The following is a 19891-nucleotide window of genomic DNA, read 5'->3' on the forward strand; positions in this document are numbered from 1 at the left end:
TTTGCAACACAGCACTTTATTTATATCAATGAAAGCGATTGCATATAGTGCGATCAAATTCTTCGAAGGAATTTCTCAAAAGGAAAGATTCTCCTTTCTTAAATCTTACATGCATCTTTCCTTGTTACATCTTAGCTGGAAAAATATATATTTTTCAGTCAATATATCTATAAAAATTAATGTTTGATAACTTGTCAATTTGTCTGTCTGTTCGACGTGTCATACCTACCAACACTTAGGTATTTACGAGACTGAAAGGAGTTGATGAAGGAATAAGAAGGAAGGATAATAAAAAATAATACACCAGCTGAAATATAGCATGCATAGTACATGCCACGATAATAATTTGCATGTTTATTATTTTATGAATAAAAGGTTCAGTTTCTTTATAAATAAAAATAAAAACCATTACAAAATATGTTTATATTATATTTATTGCCACGTGGTATCACTAAGAAATACAATAAATACATTTAATGTTTTTCGGCTACTTTGTCGTCACTAATATCGACGTGATCGTGAACTTTGCTATTTTCTAACTTTCTATACGCCTGGGCGTATGGAACAGGATTTTTCATATTCCCATACGTCATTTTCGGTGTGCAGCCTAGAAGAATTGGTAAAGCACAATCACTTGATCCGTGTGGAAAAGCAGCATATGAATATGGAACTTTTGCAGACTGTAGAATCGCATCGCGCGGCAAAGGAATAGACATCGTTGGCAAAATATTCTTCATAATAGAGTCGTATTCGAGCTGTTTCAATAAATCTTCGTCATTATTAGGCGTCCTTTGACGTCGAATCTGACTTGGGTACCATTCCTGTTCGATTGGCCACGATTTTCCATAAAGCCTTGCATACACTGGCGCTAGAGTCTTCACTGGATGAATATTGGAATATGGCACGGATGTATAAAAGCTTGGGTTCGTGTAAGGGTACCAAATATCATTGTAATTTAAACCTCTTCCTCTTCCCGAATCATTAACCGGGTCAACTTGATACATGTTCTTATAAGCATTATAAGCACTATAAGGATAGTAATGGCCTTTATGGAAGGTTGCACGGAGATAGGGGTCCGGATTAGGTGCTTGATAATTCAGTGAAGTAAATTCCGATGAAAGCTGATTTTCTGAAGTCGGGTTCTCCACAATGTTCTCACTTACTTGACATGTTTCTGAGGAATCTTCTGCTAAACCCTGGTCTCCTCTTTCGTCGCTGGTTACTGTATCATCGGTGGGAACTGCCTCTATGATTGCAGTTCCAGGCTGTTGAATGTGCTGGTTTTGACTGGCTAAGGAACTATGCAATGAGACTAATAATGTGAAAAGAAATAAAACGGAGTAGTGCGCCATGGCTAGTAGTTTGATAATAACTATTTGTTCATGAAAACTTCGTTATTTGTGTAATACGTTAGTCGTTTTACCTATGATCAAATTTCGCATTCATACAATATTTCGTTGTATCATATTACATGGTTAATACTTAGCACAAAAAATAATAAATGAAGTTCATTTAAACGTAAATTATAAAATTATCAGATAATGTAAAAAATTATCGATTCTTTGATCTATGTTTCTAGTTTCTTACTGCAATGCATGACGCTGCAGTTTTGCAGGTAAAGTAATATAAGGTAGGTAATTGACCAAGAATGAAACTCAATCCTATTACCTAACCATTTTTTTCAGGTAACAAATCCTATACCAGAGAAACCCTTCAACATAAGTACTTATATAGCTATTCGGCTTTTAAAAGTGCTATGTAAATTAATTAAAAGTTAACAGAAAATACCAACTTGAAGTATACACTTTGCTTTATTAAGACTTTTGTGATGTACAGTACATATCTTAATTACAATAAATAAATTAAAGAAATACTATTTCGGTAAACTATCGTTGTTCTGAACATAGATGTATTAATATCGTTATTGGGTTTTATCGAAAATCAATTCAGGTTTGTGAACAAAAGGTAACGTCGTCTTCTGGATCTTGAGCGCTGGTAATTCGTCAGTGTCCTTAGCATCTCGCTTCATATAATACATGAGGTCATCGCCGGATCTATAAGCTGGAGGTGTCAGTGTGCCAGGATGAGGCTGAGCTTTGGCCAAAGTGCCAGAAACAACGTTTGGAGAACAGCTCAACATCAACGGAATGCCACAGCTTCCTGTGTTTGCATTAGGAAATAGACCAATTGCTCCGGTACTGCCACTAGAAACGGGTAAGCCTGAACCGTACCGAGCCATGGCATGATGGTGGTGATTCCAGTGCATATCGTTATGTTCCATAGTTGGTTTCCCAATAGAGTCTCTCATACTCATCTGCATGCTCGGCTGCATTGAATTATCCATATCCGACACCATCGCATGTTTCATAATATGGAGATGCTCATGCATTCTTGGCCCAACTTGAGACATATCATGAACATTGGCTAAGTTATTAGCGAATCTATTTTGTGGTACAATTTCATGTAGATGTCCATTATGAAAATCGGATGTGGTTTTAAGATGGTCGTTTTGTTGCTTCTCTTGGGCCAATCGCATTAAGAGCTGGTCAAGATCAAATGAGTTATGATCATTAGATAATTGGTTTTGCATAGTCTGGTGTTGATCTGATTTCATGGTCTCATGAAATTCCGTGACAGTTTTAGCTACTTGTAGTGGAGTTTGCTGCTTTTCGTGAGCCCAATGGGTTGATACAGGATCTTGTTCGTGATTCTCACTCAAATGGTGCTCTGAGTTGTCATTTTGACTTAAACGCATGCTCGGGTGCATATCATGAGAATGTTGCCCATTATTAAACTCGCCCATTTTAGTAGGCATTGTGAGGTCTTCTGATAGCGATGTTGGTGATTCCTGAACTCTTTGTTGATTTTCATTTGCCCAACGCATTAAAAAGGCATGAAATTTTTGATCTTCAGTCATCCTCATATCAGTATTTGGATGTTCATTTAGTTTGTGCATTTCATTGGATTTGTGTTCCTGTGTATTTTGATCTTCAAATAACCTCATAGGATTGTCATTAAGATTTTGCTGCCCATTATTAAATCCTGTTTCTCTAATCGGTGTAGGTTCAGTGTGTTTTGTGTTAGCTGGTGTCGGTACTCCATTACTCATGCGCTCATGAACTTCGTGATTATGGTTTATAGATTTCACTTGTTCTTCTTTGTGATGTTCATCAACTTCGGGTACTGATTTCAATTTCAATGACTGATCTATTGGCTGCTCATCAGTTTGCGACATTTTTGTCACAACTGAGTCTCCTTTATGTGTAGATTTTTCCGATTCATTGTCGACACTATTTTTCATCTCCACTTGACTTTGGTGTGTACTAACATGACTGGCTTCCATTGGCATATCATGTTCATCGTGTTTTGTTGTTTGGTCAAAACTTTCCGTATGAGCAGATTTAGCCAAGTTTAGCATGTCATCAACAGATTCTTTCGTTAATGGAGTCATATCTTTCGTCTCCACGAAAGCATTTTTCTCTGTTTTCAATTTTGTGTCATGTGTATTGCTTTCTAAAGTTCCCACATTTTCATTTTTCAAGTTATTATTACTTGCATCCTTTGATTGATGGTTATGAACATGGTCAACAACTTCTTGAAGATTTTCGGATTTGACACCTTCTGTTTTTAAGGATCCATCTGACATTGGTTTAATTTCCGAATCTTTCATTGCTGGCACGTTTTCATTCGATTTTTCTATATTTAGTGTCTTAGTTTCATGATCACCCAAAGGTTCTTCAGTAATTTTTTCACTCCTTAAACTATCACTATGAAGTTTAACTTTCAATTCCTTTTGCTCTGTTGGAGCCGTAAACATGTCAACGTTAGAATTTTCTCTTTGCTTCATTAATGCAGCGGATTCATCTGATAGTAATTCTTTGTTGCTTAAACTGGCAGGAATCGATTTATGTTGTGAGTCAAGATTGGATTCCATATGCTCACTTTCTCTTGTTTTTGATGATTCGTCCATAAGTGTAGATTGTAAGTTTGTTTGCTCCGAATTAATTTTGAAGGCATCTTCTATATTTCTGGCGATTTCAAAATTTTTCTGAATATTATCGATCGCTTCTTTCCATTGCGCTAGTCTTTCTTCATCAGATGACTTTATTTGGAAATCTTCAGTTTTAGGAGAAGTTGCTTGTAAATTCAATGTATCAAGATGTCCAAAATTTCTATGAACATGTTCTAATGCCTTTCTCGCCGCTTCGATGTGTTCATGTACTGCCATATCGTCTTCCGTCTCTTTACCCTCTGTTTTTGTCAGTTTTGCTGAGTTATGTTCCATTTTATGAAAACCACGTTGCAAGTTTTCGACTGCTTCCTTTGCTGTTTTGATACTGTTTTCTATTTCTTTCCCCGAAATGTCTTCATTTAAACGTTCCGATACAACGCAATTTTCCTTGCTTTTTGGTGAACCAGGTTCGTCGTCACATAATTTCACCTTAACTTGCTCCCTGCAGTTTTCATGTGGATCAGCATGTGCCCTTTCTTCATCGGAGTCACGATAGAGGTGATAGCCGATCTTCTTTTTGACAATTATTGGTTTTTTAAAGCCAAGGCTTCTCCCTTCCACCGGAGATATCTTGGGCCCTGATTTTGAAGTAGACTGCGTGTGTAGGTCTTCGGTTCCAGCTTCGGTTGACAATCCAGCAGCATGGTGATCGTGCAGCGGTGATTTCCTTTCGCGTTGTATAGTGGCGGGAAGATGCTCAAGTGCAAGCTCTTGTTCCTGAAGAGTTTCGTGATGATTCGTCGGGACAGCCGTAGCTATAGTCGCCCAAGTGCAAAGAAGTATAATTGTCTTCATTGCGAAGCTGTGATGGATATGATGTCGTGACACAATCTTCGGAGCATTTATACAAAAATATATTGTACCCCTACGCAGCCGATGTTAAACGAAACGTGATATTGCTCACTAACTAAGGGAATGCTGAGGTGACGTTTTCCGCCTATCGGAAACAAATTCTTAAACTTTCTTGAGATCACGAAAATTATCAAGAATACATATTTTATAGCTAGATACCTTTATAATCAAAAATTAGCCTTTTTTCATGGTTTCCCTCACAATTTCTATTTATATATATTGATTAAGGTACCTATATAGTTAAGTAGGTGCTATAAACAAATAATATTAATGCACTGTTTTGTGCCAGTTACTTTATTTACTACTAGGATGCCCGCGACTTCGTACGCGTGAAAGGTTCTTAAAAATCTAATGAAAACTCCTTGATTTCCCGGGATAAAAATAGTCTATATACCTGTATCAAGGATGCAATGTACCAACGGTCGGTACCAACTAGATGATGCCCGAAATTTTATATTAGTTAGAAGTTCTGATGATAAGACCAATCAAAAATGGTAAGGTACAAAAGCACTAGTAAAAGTTTAATTGAATAAATACTTTGAATTTGAATTTGAATAGATAAACAGGCAGTTGGATGTACTAAGTGCTAATTCGCCCAAGTAGACATGGAATACCGCTTTGATCGGTGCTCAAAACTCAAAAAAGCCTTTCAAGGTATTAAACTCACGGTACATATCTATGCCCAACATTCCCGATAACTACTACCTCCGCCATGTCTTCACCTGGACGACACCACAGCAATAGGGGTGTACCTTCTTCTTCTCTCTAGGCTGGTTTCCGCACTTAAACGTTTCCGTCTGTTGTGCGTTAGGGGTGTACCTATGGCGTTACTAATAAATAGTATAAAACGACGAGTAGATTCTCTTTAGGTCATACCCCTCATTTCTAAAGGTTTAACCCCTACCTACCTACGTGTTTTCTTGGAATAGTAGGTACTTACCGCGCTGAGCTACCTGATCCTACGCATAGACACGACTAAAGCACTAAAGTGTAAAGATCAAAGGTTTATCCGGGACTGTTGGCCAAATTCGGACCTTTTCGGTCACCCATCCAGTTACTGGGTTAGGTCAACGTTTTTTAACCAGCACAATCAACTGATAGGTACCTAGATATGCGATCACGCAACAAGGCCCTCATAATATAATACCTAAGTACCTATTAATTTAATTTGAAATATAATAATCATTGCTTCATAATGCTCATAAAATTACCTAGCTTAGGTTAAAATTGTAATGCCTAGTTCATTCACCTGTTTTTGTGCGAGTACGCAAAAATGACTGGACTGATTGAAACTAAACTCACGCTTTTGGAAAGCCTAAATACCTATAGGTATTATTTCGAATTTCGAACAAAATCGCTCTACGTCTATCGAACCCGAGAAGTTTGCCCCATGTTTGTACCGGCCTTACTACCCTTTTTGAAGTGGACCAAAAAATCGTAGGCACTACCTACCTATCTACATACTACATATTACATATTATAATTTTGTTATAGAATGAAAACATTTTGTATAAATAACTGTGATAGCCTAGTGGTTAGAACGTCCGCCTCCTAATCGGAGGTCGGGAGCTTTAGGAATTATGTGCGTTTTAAGTAATTAAATATCACTTGCTTTAACGGTGAAGGAAAACATCGTGAGGAAACCTGCCTGTTGTCTGGAAGTCTGAAGACCTGGAAGTCTACCAATCCGCATTTGTCCAGCGTGGTAGACTATGGGCAAAACCCTTTTCACTTTGAGAGGAGACTCGTGCTCTGTAGTGAGCCAGCGATGGGTTGACCATGATGATGATATCAAATCAATACCTACCAACAATATTAATAAACAATTTGTAACAAGACGTGCAAATATTCAAATAATTCAGCTTTGCCTGCATGAAAAGTTAAACAAGCAGCAATATTAAGCAATACTAAATGATGCCTGTGACTTTGTCCGCATGAATTTAGGTTTTTGAAAAACCCCGTGGGGACCCTTTGTTTTTCCGGAATAAAAATAGACTAGTTATGCCGGATGATGTCCGCGATTTCGTCCAGGTGGATTCAGGTTTTTAAAAATTCAATGGAAATTCTTTGATTTTCCGGGACAAAAAATAACCTAGGTATGTCCCTTCCTGGGATGTAATCTACTTCTGTACAAAACAGGTGATACCCGCGAGTTTATCCAGATGAATTTAGGTTTATGATAAATCCTGTGGGAAGTCTTTCATTTTCCGGGATAAGAAATATCCTAAGTAGTGTAACCTAAGTCCCTAGGATGTAAGGTAACTCAGTACCGAATTCGATTTTGATGAAATTCGTTAGAATCAGTTTCAACCAACGAAACAATCATGGATGGGTTCATGGGTTGTGAAAAGCTAGCAAACAGACACTTTCGCATTTGTAATATTTATATTAGTACATTAAATTAGGAGTCAAAAAATTAGGGGGTCTTGTTCAAGTAGTTAGGTACCCACATCTATACACAGTTACTTTTATGGTCACTATGTGTAGTTGTATAGTGAACCGTTATAGCCTAGTAGTTAAGACATCCGCCTCATATTCGAGAGGTTCGTGGTTCGATCCCTGGCACGCACCTGTAACTTTTCGAAGTTATGTGCGTTTTAAGCAATTAAATATCACTTGCTTTGATGGTAAAAAAAAAAACATCGCGAGGAATCCTACAAGGTTGAGAGTTCTCCATAGTGTTCTCAAAGGTAGTCCGCCAATCCGCACTTGGCCAGCGTGGTGGACTATAACCTAAACCCTTCTCATTACGAGAAGAGACCTGTGCTCAGTAGTGGGCCGTCGATGGGTTGATCATGATGACGATAAAACGTCAATAATTCGTAAAATTCATCTGCATTTAGCTCCGAAATCGTTTACGTAAGTATTGCATTATTTCAGTCATTATTATAAACACATATTTGTGAGTTTCACTGAAAATGCTGATTTAACAAGATAGGTACCTACCTACCGCGCATGCATACCAACATCGGTATTTTGCTTCGTCGAAGCTACGTGCGACCTCATTATTAAATAAGTAGTCATTATTAAGTACTAGCTGATGCCCGCGACTTCGTCCGCGTGGATGTAATTTTTTTAACATCCCGTGGGAACTTTTTCATTTTCCGGGATAAAAAGTAGCCTATGTGTTAATCTGGGGTATAATCAAATTCAAAATTCAAATTCAAATTCAAATGTTTTATTCAAAGTAGGTACAAATGTACACTTTTTGAACGTCATAAATAAAATAATTCAATCATAAAACATAAAATATAAATTAATTGTACAATTTTAAGCTAGGTAAATAAATTTCAGTACGAATACAATGTCAATAGCTATAAAATTAACATATAACATAATTAACAATATTATTATCAATAATGATGAGATGTAACATTAGGTAAGTACTTCATTGTGTTAGAGGAGCTGTCCAAGCGTTCTTATCCGATATATAATCGTTTAAATTGTAATAACCTTTCTTGCACAGGTTTTTTTTAATGTACCGTTTAAACCTATCTATCTTTATTTAAACCTATCTCCATTCCCAGCAAAATCCGTCAGGAGTTTTTGCGTGATAGAGTAGCAAATATCCATCCATACATACATAAGTACAACTTTCGCTTAAATTGTCAAAGTAGCTGATCTGCCCCAACTTCGCTCGTGTCGTATTTCTGAAAACCTTTTCTTACGTTTATAATATGAGACAACCTACATGAAAAATCTCAAGTTTATAGAACAAGCAGGTGATCTGTACCTACCTACCGCCTGTACGTTCATCATCATCATGATTGTCAACTGATAGACGTCCACTGCTGTACATAGGTCTTTTGTAGGTCCTTTCACACGCCACGGTTTTACGCCGCGCCGCCAGAATTCAACGCCTGAGTTTAAATTGGGGATAAAATCCATACTTCACACTTAATATTATAAAGGCGAAAGTTTGTGTGTATGTGTGTGTATGTATGTTTGTTACTCTTTCACGCAATAACTACTGAACGGATTTGGCTGAAATTTGGAATGGAGATAGATAATATCCTGGATTAGATATAGGCTACTTTTTATCCCGGAAAATCAAAGAGTTCTTAAGGGATTTCGAAAACCTAAATCCACGCGGACGAAGCCGCAGGCGTCAGCTAGTAATATTATAAATGCGAAAGTGTGTCTGTCTGTCTCTCTGTCTGCTACCCTTTCACGGCCCAACAGTTTAACCGATTCTGACGAAAGCTACAGGATTAGCTTAAATCCCGGGGACGGACATAGGCTACTTTTAATCCCGGAAAATCAAAGAGTTCCCACGAGATTCCTAAAAACCCATACGCTAACCGATTTGTATGAAATTTGGTATCGAGGTAGCTTGCGTCCCTGTAATTGACATAGGCATTTTAATCCGGATAATCAAACAGTTCCCATGGGATCTTTAAAAACCTAAATCCACGCGGACGAAGTCGCGGGCATCAGTTTTTTTATAAAAGTCTATCATTTGTATATGGGTTTTCGACTAAAAAACCGGCCAAGTGCGAGTCAGACTCGCGCACCGAGGGTTCCGTCGGGTATCTTTGCAGACATTTTGCACGGTAAATCAAAAACTATTATGCATAAAAATAAATATTAAACTGTTTTAGAATGTAAGGTAAAGCCTTTTCATTGGTGTGCAGGTGTAAAGCCACACCACTTAGTATAGTTAGTAGTTACCTTACTTTAAAAATTAAAACCTTTTTTTTGTGATGGAACCAAAAATTCACGGTTTTATATTAGATTAGACCTACCTAGCTGCCTTTCATGATTCTAGGTCAACGAGAAGTACCCTATAGGTTTCTTGACAGACGCGACGGACAGACAGATAGACGACATAGTGATCCTATAAGGCTTCCGTTTTTCCTTTTGAGGTACGGAACCCTAAAAATGTATTACTTATTATTGATTGATTACTCTATCATTCATCATTTAATTCAATGACTTGTTCCTACTCTAACTCTAAACTCTATAGTGGCTACGGCGTTGTTTTAAACCAACCAGTCTACGGCTTAAGTTGTATGTTGATTATATCTCATTTGGTCAGTTTCTCCTTTTACATACTAGGTACATACATAAGTATGACACTTACATAGATCCTACTAAGTATATTATTATTTAGATTTCTGTTCTCGCATATTATTATAACCCACGTGACAAGGAACGCATTTTCCTGTAATTATACATTACTAGTAGGTATGTATCACCCATCCGGTTACCGACTTAGGCCTACTTTGCTTACCCAGCGTAATCGACCAAAATCCCTACAAATAGGTCACTCGCCCCTCAATTTTTAGTAGCGGAGCGTACAGTGCATAAAACTGCCAAAATTGCCTAATCACGACATCTGCAGTCGGCTCCTGCACTTTACAAAGATTGTAACAATTATTGTGAAAAAGATTTTAATCATTCAAAGCTTAATTTTGGGTTTTATTAGTTATTTTAAGTTTAAGGCATAATATTGTATATCAAATCTTTGAAAAGAGCAACCGTCGAGTTTCTTGCTGGTTCTTATCGGTAGGAAAGTCATTCCGATCCAGTGGTAGATGCTTTTGACGATTCAAAAGAACTTGTAAATGTCTAATTGATTAAAAATGTTTTGAATTTGAATTTGAGTTAGGGATAATAAAACCATTTTATAGGGAAATCTCATTAGTCAATACTTTATTAATAACCTAGCACACAAACTAAATAAAACAAAACATTTTAGGTAAATCATTCTTACATACAATACCAACATCACAATACCTACGATAACACATAGTAATTACAATGTTTTAAATAAAAATAGTACCTAAGTAATGTAGTATATGTAACTAAAATAAAACATTTATAAAATGTTGTTTTAGAATTAAAATTCGCAAGCCTTGACATCAAGCTCTAACTACGAATTTTATAGTACCACACAAAAAATCCAAACTACAATCTAAAAGTCTACAATCAATCATCTTTTCCGCAGAGAATTTCTAGTTTACACAATTTACGTGGCTTTTTCATTTGAATGAACAGCGGTAGCTTTAACTGGAGCTGAGTTTTCATACATAGCTTGTTCGTGATTGACATGGATTCGTTGAGCGTAATGTCCGTCCACGCCACTAGAATAACCATTAGAATGAGGGCCAGCGCTCGAGGAGTAAGTGGTTGGACTGCCATATATTTGTGTTTCTGGCTTTACCATCTGTCCTGTCACAACCGTGGGCGTACAACTAAAAAGAAGTGGCACGTTACAGTTCCCAACATTAGCATTAGGGAATACTCCATACGCTGCTGATGCCGATGATCCAGTATGCACATTGTATTGGCTATTTACGAGTCCAATGTTTGGTGTATTAAGAGGCGCGTAGGCAGATGGGGCCGACCTTAAAGTAAATCTTGCTGTCGGCATTTGTTCCAGAAAATTGGTGTCTGAGTATCTCAACATCTCCCTTGGGTCTTCTGCTCTGTACATGTTCCCTGCGTAGCCTGAATTAGCGTAATCGTATGCACTGGGAGCATAGTATCTTGCTTCTGGAGGTACAAAGTTTGCATATTCCATTTCTGGTGACCTCGCAACTGGCATGCTGGCGGCGGCGGCTGCTGCGCAAGGCGTTATAGTGTACACATTATTGTTTAATCTCTTCCCCCGCAGATAGTCTATGCCGCTGTCCGTATTCATGAACCCGGACTCCTGTTCCCCATCTTCGGCAACAGGGGCCGCAGATGATACAGTTAGTATAGAAACACAAATATACACCCAAATTCCAACCATTGTGATCTCAAGATGCTAATGAAGGCCGCGATCGTAATTTGGGCCATATTTATACATGTTTGTGCAACATTTTTTCGGTCAAACACATACAAACATCGATGAATGCAATTCAACAATAAATTATGAATCTTATTGGTAGCGACAATATTTGGTCGACATTACAACAAACTGCTGATACAAGGCATTTCAATATTCATGCAAGAAGTACACGATGTAAATTTTAAACTGTGTCAAGATAAAATGAGATTTTCTAGGCAAATTACAAAGAAAGTTCCATAGCGCAGAGGTACGAATGCCTGCCTTACAACAGAATGGTTTTGGGTTCTACCGGAAAAATGAAAAATGGAAAATGTTTTCTGGTGGATGGTTTCTTTTGGATTTCTGCAGCTGTCTTCTATCTCTATCTTATTGTAGGTACCTACCTAACTGTTTTAGAAGTTTATACCTAATAGATTAGAATGATATCCGCGATTTTGTCCGCGTGGATTTTTAAGCTTTTGAAAATTCCCGTGGGAACTCTTTGAGTTTTTAGATATCCTATCTCTGTAATAACTACCCGTCAAAATTGATAAGAATTTAGACGAACGGGCCTTAAAAAGCTAGCAGACATACAAATAGACACTTTCGTATTTATAATATTAGTATGGATATATAATATATTTTATAGATTGTTTTATGTTTAGTTGGCGTTTGACTAAGACGATTTTGATAAAACGCACTCCACACTCAAATTCAAATTATTATCGATTCCAATTTTCAAAATAGACGGATAACTGTTCTTTTTAGGGTTCCGTACATCAAAAGGAAAAATGGAACCTTTATAGGACCACTTTGTTGTCTGTCTGTCTGTCTGTCCGTCTGTCCGTCTCACCGTCGTTCGTGTCTGTCAAGAAAACCTATAGGTCCGTTGACCTAGAATTATTTTTGGCAGTCTTATAGCAGAAGTAAAGGAAAAAATCCGAAAACCGTGAATTTGTGGTTACATCACAAAAAAAAATTTTAAAATGTGTTCATGTATGTATAAATATTAATTATTTAGGTATTATTTAGATACATATACTAATTATACCAAGTGCGGTGTCAAATGAAAGGGGTTTTATCTGTCCATTCTAGAACAGATTTTTTGTTTTTTTTTTATGCATAACAGTTTTTGATTTATCGTGCGAAATGTTGGAAAAATACCCGAGTGTGGAGCCCTCGGTGCGCAAGTCTAACTTGCACTTGGGCTTTTTGCTTACCAGGGCAGTTGTGTATATAAACACAATCCTGACTGTACTCATCCCTGATGTACCCGGCGGAGCACCGGCACCCGACCCTGCACTCCCACCGGAGAGGGCAAAGGCGTTCACTCTTCGCCAGCAGCCTCAGATTAATACAAGTCGGAGGACATTTCCAACCGCAGAGAGAATATTCCTCGTTTTTACGCAAACAGGCTGAAGTTCGGAACACTAATACAACCCTTATCAAAATTGTTACGCAAAATATTATGTGAGCTAACATTGCAAATTGCACTTGCTAGATTTATGTGTTACTTTATCGATCAAGTGTAGGGTAGATTGTTGTAATAAAAAAAAATCAATTCACAATTTTTAGTGGCGCTACTGTACTATAATATGCTATGCCCAGTTAAAACCCTACTGTTTACTAAGCTTTACAATGATTGCTCTTATCCATTGAGGAGTTCTGTTCTCCATCTCCGAAGATATTCATCAGATCTTCACCTTTATATGGGACCACCTGAACAGTATACCCTTTCAAACAAAAAAAAAATATTTTCAAATCGGTTCAGGGGTCTTTGAGTAATCGGTGAACATACCTACATTAAAAAAAAAAGATTCCGACGAATAGAGAACCTCCTCCTTTTTTTGAAGTCGGTTAAAAATGCGATTTAACGGCGGCGGTGGCTTGAAATCCGTAGATTTGCAGATTCAAATCCATTTCAAATTCCATCCGCAGGACTTTTGTTGTAATGTCATGCACCCAGAAATGAGAACAATATTTAGTACCTATAATCTTATTTAGAGTTCCGTGGTCGCATATTACGTAGGTAATTTATTTCATACCTGCAACTTGCAAGTAGCACATCAAGAGTTTTTTAAATCAAATGAAACAAATACCTATAGGTACATTCACACAATATATTATAAGCTGTGATAGCCTAGTCGTTAGGACGTCTGCCTTCTAATCGGAGGTCTAGGGTTCGACCTCGGGCACGCACCTCTAACTTTCGGAGTATGTATGAAGGAAAACATCGTGACGAAACTGTAGGCCTAAGAGTTTTTCATAATGTTCGCAAAGGTGTGTGAAGTCTGTCAAGCCGCACTTGGCCAGCGTGGTAAACTGAGGCCTAAGCCTTTATTCTGAGAGGAGACCCGTGCTCTGTAGTGAGACAGCGATGGGTTGATCATAATGATGAAAATGAAAATGAAAAAATATTTAAATTTATGCAATTTGTCTTGTCCGATGATACCCACTACGAGTATGTAATCCTGTGTGGTGGGTACCTAATTCGCATTAACAATATACCGATAGCGTTTACAATAATGATGATGATGATGATAAAATCACACCGATAACATTATAGACATAGATAGATATAAGTACTATGCAGATACCTATTCAGTTATAATAAAGTATAATAATAATTATATTTATTTAAGTATCTAGGTTAGTAGGTAGATTTGAGTAAGAACAACTCAGGCATAGGGTATGCATCAGCAAATTGCATCCGTTACGAAAAAAACAGGTAGGTCATCCTTTATTGAAAGGTAGCTAAATATACCTACATAATATCATAAAATCATCTCGTAAATCTTATCTCATCATAACTCATTTGATAAACCTTATCAGATTATCTTTTATCTTATAACGTGATGATATTATCCAGTTCTGGAAAACGTGTGTTATACTTAATTTAAACAAAAATTAGTAAAAATTATCATCTCTAACCATGACTTATCCGTTTAAATGTTATCATAGATTTTACCTCTAGTTTTGTATATAAAGACTCGCTTAAAATCAACATTATCACTTGAGAAAAGTTTGTACCTACCTAATAAATAATGTATGAGACAGTTGAAGTCGTACTAATTTTCTCTCTGACACTTTCTTGTGTCCAGAGTCATGTAATGTGGGAAGCTCCCAATGAATTACATCCAGTTCATGGGCTATACGTGAAACCTTCAATGGACGGCACCACGGGAGATCTTTACGTGGCAGCCACTGAAGAAAACGGAAGGAAATCGGAATGGTTGACAGATCAGCCGGTCAACTTCCTCGCTCCAGCAGCGACCGTGCTCCAGCCGAAAACAGTTCCTTTGTCAGCAACCAAAACAACTCTACAAGAAGATAAAACCAACACCCAGAAAAGAGCTATAATCACGAGCCCTGCAATGAAATATGCTTACCCTCACGGAATAGATAAAACAGCTTACCCACAACCGATACCAGTTGCAGTCGAGGGAAATGTAGGTTTATACCCATATGCAGTCCCTACAATCGCACCATCCGAGGCGTCCATTCCACCTTGTTCTCCTAATATGCCTTCACAAATGGCTCAACCGTATCCGTTTCAATACTTTTACCCGCAAATGATGTCTGCTATCGCTAGCGCAATGAATGCCTGTAAAGGGAATGAAGATGGTGAGGAGAAAACTCCGATTGCTGCACCCACGCCATATTGGCCCCAAGCTTATGGATATCCCTATCAGTACGTATACGTAGACCCAAATACATGGGCCCAGACCCAAACTAGTGCAACGCCTTTAGAAGCACAAAGTTCTAGCAGTAGCGAAACTGCGTAAATAGAAGCACAGCTCAATTATTTTATAAAATTAAAATTATTATTCTATTAATTTATTAACACTAACTTATTAAAACCAAATCCAAATGTAAAAATAGTTTAAGACGAATTGGAAAAAATAAAGTTTTCTCAAAATATGATGTTTTACTTATTTTAATTTTTATTTACCTAGTCAAAATATAGTACTTTCGACAAATGACTTTACTCCAAACCAATCTCTCTCCACCACCAACCCTCTCTCTACCCCTACACCACTCTAAACCAATGAACAAAAATTAAAACTTACTTAAAAATGTTTGAAGTTGGCGCCAAACCATGGAGGGAAAAATGCCGATTTTACAGGCGCCGGCGCCGGCGCCGACTTCAAATCCTGTTAACAGTTTGAGTTTTAATTTTGTTCATCAGTTCAGAGTAAATTGATTTGAAAGTAAATTCTTTCTCTAAAAACTCTATTACTTATAATGATAGGAATTCAATATATAATAATTTTAAATTCATTGACAATATTGAACTCATTTTTAAAGTTTCCCACTTTTAGTGAAGATAGTTTACATAATTACCTGCTTTGACCAAAATAAATTTTGCCAATGGCAATACTAATGTTATGCCAATGTCAAAGTCACGTCATAATGCCGTTGTCAATGTCATTTCAAGATTGACATTTGACATTCTTTTATCTAAATTGCTACGCAGTATATGTAGTTAAAATTGGTTAGAATGTAAAATTTTAACTAAAATAATACATTTTAATCGCTTTAATAGGTACTTTGAGAATACTGAAATATCAGTGTTATTTATTAACAAAGACCCTTTCAATTTATAAAAATGGTGTCCAAGAAAAAAAAGAAGGTATGTTTTCTTAAAATAACCAAACTTTGATCACGTGTTTATCAACACTACTTTAAAATAAATGGTTTCATTGTCTTAGTATTCAACGGGCGAAGGAGCACAGTTCATAACAAGGAAAGCAGCGTTGAAAAAGCTTCAGTTATCTCTTAAAGACTTCAGGCGAATATGCATTCTCAAAGGCATATACCCGCGAGAACCACGAAACAGAAAGAGGGCCCAAAAAGGAGCCGGCGGCATCAAAACGCTTTATCACACGAAGGACATAAAGTTCCTGTTACATGAACCTATAATATGGAAACTGCGAGAGTTGAAAGTGAGTATTGCATTAATAACATCTACAACTGCAGACCTAGCATGATAATAGTGTTGTTATGGATATCCATATCCGTAACCGAAACTATCGGATATCCGAAATAAAAAAATATCGGTAACCGTAACTGAATCCATAATAAAAGTTTTGGATAGTTTCGGATAGGGCGGAGTCTAACTAAGTACTACACTCGTACGAATTAATTGTGCACTCCGCTGGAATGCGACACCTTCATCAGTTCACATTTTACAGTTCCTTAAAAAATTAATATCCGTAACCGAAACTATCGGATAATCCGAAATAATTTAATATCCATAACCGTAACCGAAACCGATATAATTTTTTACCAATATCCATATCCATATCCGGATCCGAAATTATATATCCATAACATCCCTACATGATAACATCTGCCAAGTTGCAGATTTTATTATTTTGATTCTAACATGTTTCCTATACAATTACTTAAGTGCCTGAAGATGCTCGATAGGCTATGTTGTTCACTTAATTTCACCAAATTTTTATTTTAGGTCTATCAACAAAAAATACGCAAAGCGCGCGCTCAACGAGAATATCGGAAGATGAGACAATACTTCCGTGACTATCCAGAGATAAATATAGACCACATCGTCAAAGAACGCTATCCTACATTCGTAGATGCTTTAAGAGATCTTGATGACTGTTTGACACTTTGTTTCCTATTCAGCACCTTCCCATCTTTGAAGAAAGTGCCCAGAGACCAGTCTCTACTCTGCAGACGCCTGACTGTTGAGTTTATGCATGCAGTGATTACTGCTAAAGCACTGCGCAAAGTCTTTGTTTCAGTTAAAGGTTACTACTATCAATGCGAACTAGAGGGGCAGACTATTACATGGATTGTGCCGCATCACTTTTCATTCCAAGTGAGTTTAGTTTTATTTCCCGTAAAATACCACATTAAATATGAATGCCTTAGAGAAGTTTGAGAGCTTATACAAGTAAGCTCTCAAACTTCTATAAGGCTGAGATCTATAGAGCCCACTTTCACTTTGTTCAGACTTTAGTTTGAGTTAAAATGAGACAAGTGATATAACAGTCTTATTTTAACAATGTCTAAGTCCCCTCTATAGATGTCAACCTAAGATATTCACATTTTAATAATAATTTAACTTTAAACCTATTCTTGCATACATTTCATAAGTTATTTTCTTTCAGCCTCAAAGCAAGGATGAAGTAGACTTCAAAATCATGTCTACATTTGTTGAGTTTTACATAATGATGCTGGGATTTGTTAACTTCAAACTATATCATTCTCTGAACCTTGTATATCCACCGAGACTGACAGCTGCATTCAATTCAGATACTGAAAAAGACCTTATTGATGAACATGCATATGTATCAGAGAGGATAGCTGCCATGAACTTATCTCTAGCCAAAGTAGCTGGGTCTAATGAGGCAGAAGAACTGCCCGAGATTGATATCTTTGACACAGAAGACAAAGATCCACAAAAGCTTGAAGAAGCTAAATTGGAAGCTGAAAAGGTTAAGAAACTGAAGACAATGTTCAAAGGCTTGAAATTCTTTATAAACAGAGAAGTGCCCAGAGAACCATTGGTCTTTATTATTCGGTGTTTTGGAGGTGAAGTCTCTTGGGACAGAGACCATTTTGTTGGTGCCACTTTTGATGAATCAGACGAGTCCATTGCCTACCAAATTGTTGACAGGCCAAGTATGGATAAACAGTACCTGTCCCGTTACTATGTCCAGCCTCAGTGGGTGTTTGATAGTGTGAACGCAAGGATGTTGCTACCAATTAACAAATACTTGATGGGAGCTACTCTGCCACCGCATCTGTCACCATTTGTTGATAAAATAAGAGATCAAGTTTACATGCCACCTGAGCAAAAGGCACTCAATGATCCCAACTTTAAGCCACTAAGTAAGCCATATTTTTTAAACCCAACATTTCATTTAATCATTAAATCAGCTTACAGATTAAGAGTCCTCTACAGGACAAAGCTACTTATTGCAAGAAAATGATTTTCTTCAATTTAACTTAGCACCAGTTTGGTGCTAATTTAGACTTGCAGAAACCCAATTTAGCACTATTTACTTATTTCTTTGTACTATAGTATCTTCATCATAGTATCTTATCTGAATATTTTTTCAAAATCTTGACTCACTGACTGACTCATCGGCGCCCAGCCCAAACCATTGAACATAGAAAGCTAAAATTTGCACAGAGGTTCACAGTATAATGTAGACAAGGAATAAAGTCTGATTTTTCAAAATTTCCAAGGATTTATATCAATGTTCGTCTTACCTGCAGTTTCTAGTTTAAGAATAATGATAGTATCAAAATAGTTTAATTTAATTTGACCTAATTTTGCAGATGATGATGATGATCCATCAGATGAAGACATTGAGGAAGCCAGTGATGAGGACAAGGAGGAACAGAGCGAACCAGAAGATGCTGAGCAGGCACTGACAAAGCAATACCAGCAAGAAGTAGAACAAGAAACATCTTCTGAGGATGATGACAATGATGATGACATAGATCCTGAAAAGAAGAAACTAGCAAAGGAAAAGGTAACATAATATTATACTGCAAGTTGGTTATTTCTACAAGCTGTTGTTCGATTCTATTAATTATGCTACTATACTACACTAATTAACACTAGGTAGCAAAACAAAACATGAATGTCTCAAAAACGTTTCAAATAAGTGAAGAATATAGAACAAAAGTAGTGGTATGCTATTCTTGACTTACTACTATTACTCTAGTTTCTTCAATTTCTCCTGAGGTCATTGGGTTTTCTTAGGTTTTCCTTCACTGAAACCAATCCCATAATCAATCTATCATAATTTAATATTTAATTCGCTGTTATATATGTGATGTTTTCTTACAAAACAAAATTTCTTTCAGAAAAAATCAATGGCAGTTAATCCAGGTGTGCCCCACAAGGAAAATCCTTACCAGAAGCAAATTGAAGATAAGCAAGCTTTCAGACTTCGAGAGAAACTCGTGCGAAAGAAGCACAGGAATTTATACAAGAGCATGAAAGCTGGTCAGGAACAAAGGAAAAAGGATATATGGCTGCTTAGGAAGAAAAGACGTCTTCATGACGAAAAAGTCAAGGAAGAGAAAAAGGCCGAGAAACGGAAACAGAAAACGCAAGCTTTGGAAGCGGCTTTAGCGTAAATGTGAAATAATAAACAAAATTTCTGTAAAATTATTGTTTTATTTCGCCTATTATAAAAATAAGCTTTCAATTTTTGGAATTTTTTTTTTATGGTAGGTACTCTCATTAATCCTATTATCAATAAATAATATTAATTACAAAATAC

The 19891-nt window shown here is 36.9% G+C and overlaps 5 protein-coding genes across 5 annotated transcripts; 2 read left to right on the plus strand and 3 right to left on the minus strand.

Annotated features, from left to right (window-relative positions):
- Positions 1–416: 416 nt before the first annotated feature.
- On the minus strand, positions 417–1425 carry LOC123881217. Its single transcript, XM_045929912.1, has one exon. The coding sequence runs from the start codon at positions 1350–1352 to the stop codon at positions 474–476; it is 879 nt and encodes a 292-aa protein (XP_045785868.1). The 5' UTR covers positions 1353–1425; the 3' UTR covers positions 417–473.
- A 367-nt stretch (positions 1426–1792) lies between these two features.
- Positions 1793–4849, minus strand: LOC123881206. The gene has a single exon (XM_045929891.1). The coding sequence runs from the start codon at positions 4805–4807 to the stop codon at positions 1922–1924; it is 2886 nt and encodes a 961-aa protein (XP_045785847.1). The 5' UTR covers positions 4808–4849; the 3' UTR covers positions 1793–1921.
- A 5652-nt stretch (positions 4850–10501) lies between these two features.
- Positions 10502–12883, minus strand: LOC123879155. Its single transcript, XM_045926731.1, has 2 exons — positions 12842–12883; positions 10502–11618 (listed from the first exon to the last, which is right to left on the minus strand). The coding sequence occupies exons 1-2, from the start codon at positions 12881–12883 to the stop codon at positions 10836–10838; spliced, it is 825 nt and encodes a 274-aa protein (XP_045782687.1). The 3' UTR covers positions 10502–10835.
- A 1729-nt stretch (positions 12884–14612) lies between these two features.
- LOC123881222 lies at positions 14613–15549 on the plus strand. Its single transcript, XM_045929919.1, has one exon. The coding sequence runs from the start codon at positions 14666–14668 to the stop codon at positions 15404–15406; it is 741 nt and encodes a 246-aa protein (XP_045785875.1). The 5' UTR covers positions 14613–14665; the 3' UTR covers positions 15407–15549.
- Positions 15550–16072: 523 nt separating this feature from the next.
- LOC123881210 (pescadillo homolog) lies at positions 16073–19776 on the plus strand. The gene is made up of 6 exons (XM_045929895.1): positions 16073–16254; positions 16334–16567; positions 17095–17466; positions 17759–18482; positions 18936–19132; positions 19470–19776. The coding sequence occupies exons 1-6, from the start codon at positions 16231–16233 to the stop codon at positions 19743–19745; spliced, it is 1827 nt and encodes a 608-aa protein (XP_045785851.1). The 5' UTR covers positions 16073–16230; the 3' UTR covers positions 19746–19776.
- Positions 19777–19891: the final 115 nt, after the last annotated feature.

The sequence above is a fragment of the Maniola jurtina genome, chromosome 3 (genome assembly GCF_905333055.1).
Source record: "Maniola jurtina chromosome 3, ilManJurt1.1, whole genome shotgun sequence".
In the NCBI taxonomy this organism is placed as follows: domain Eukaryota; kingdom Metazoa; phylum Arthropoda; class Insecta; order Lepidoptera; family Nymphalidae; genus Maniola; species Maniola jurtina.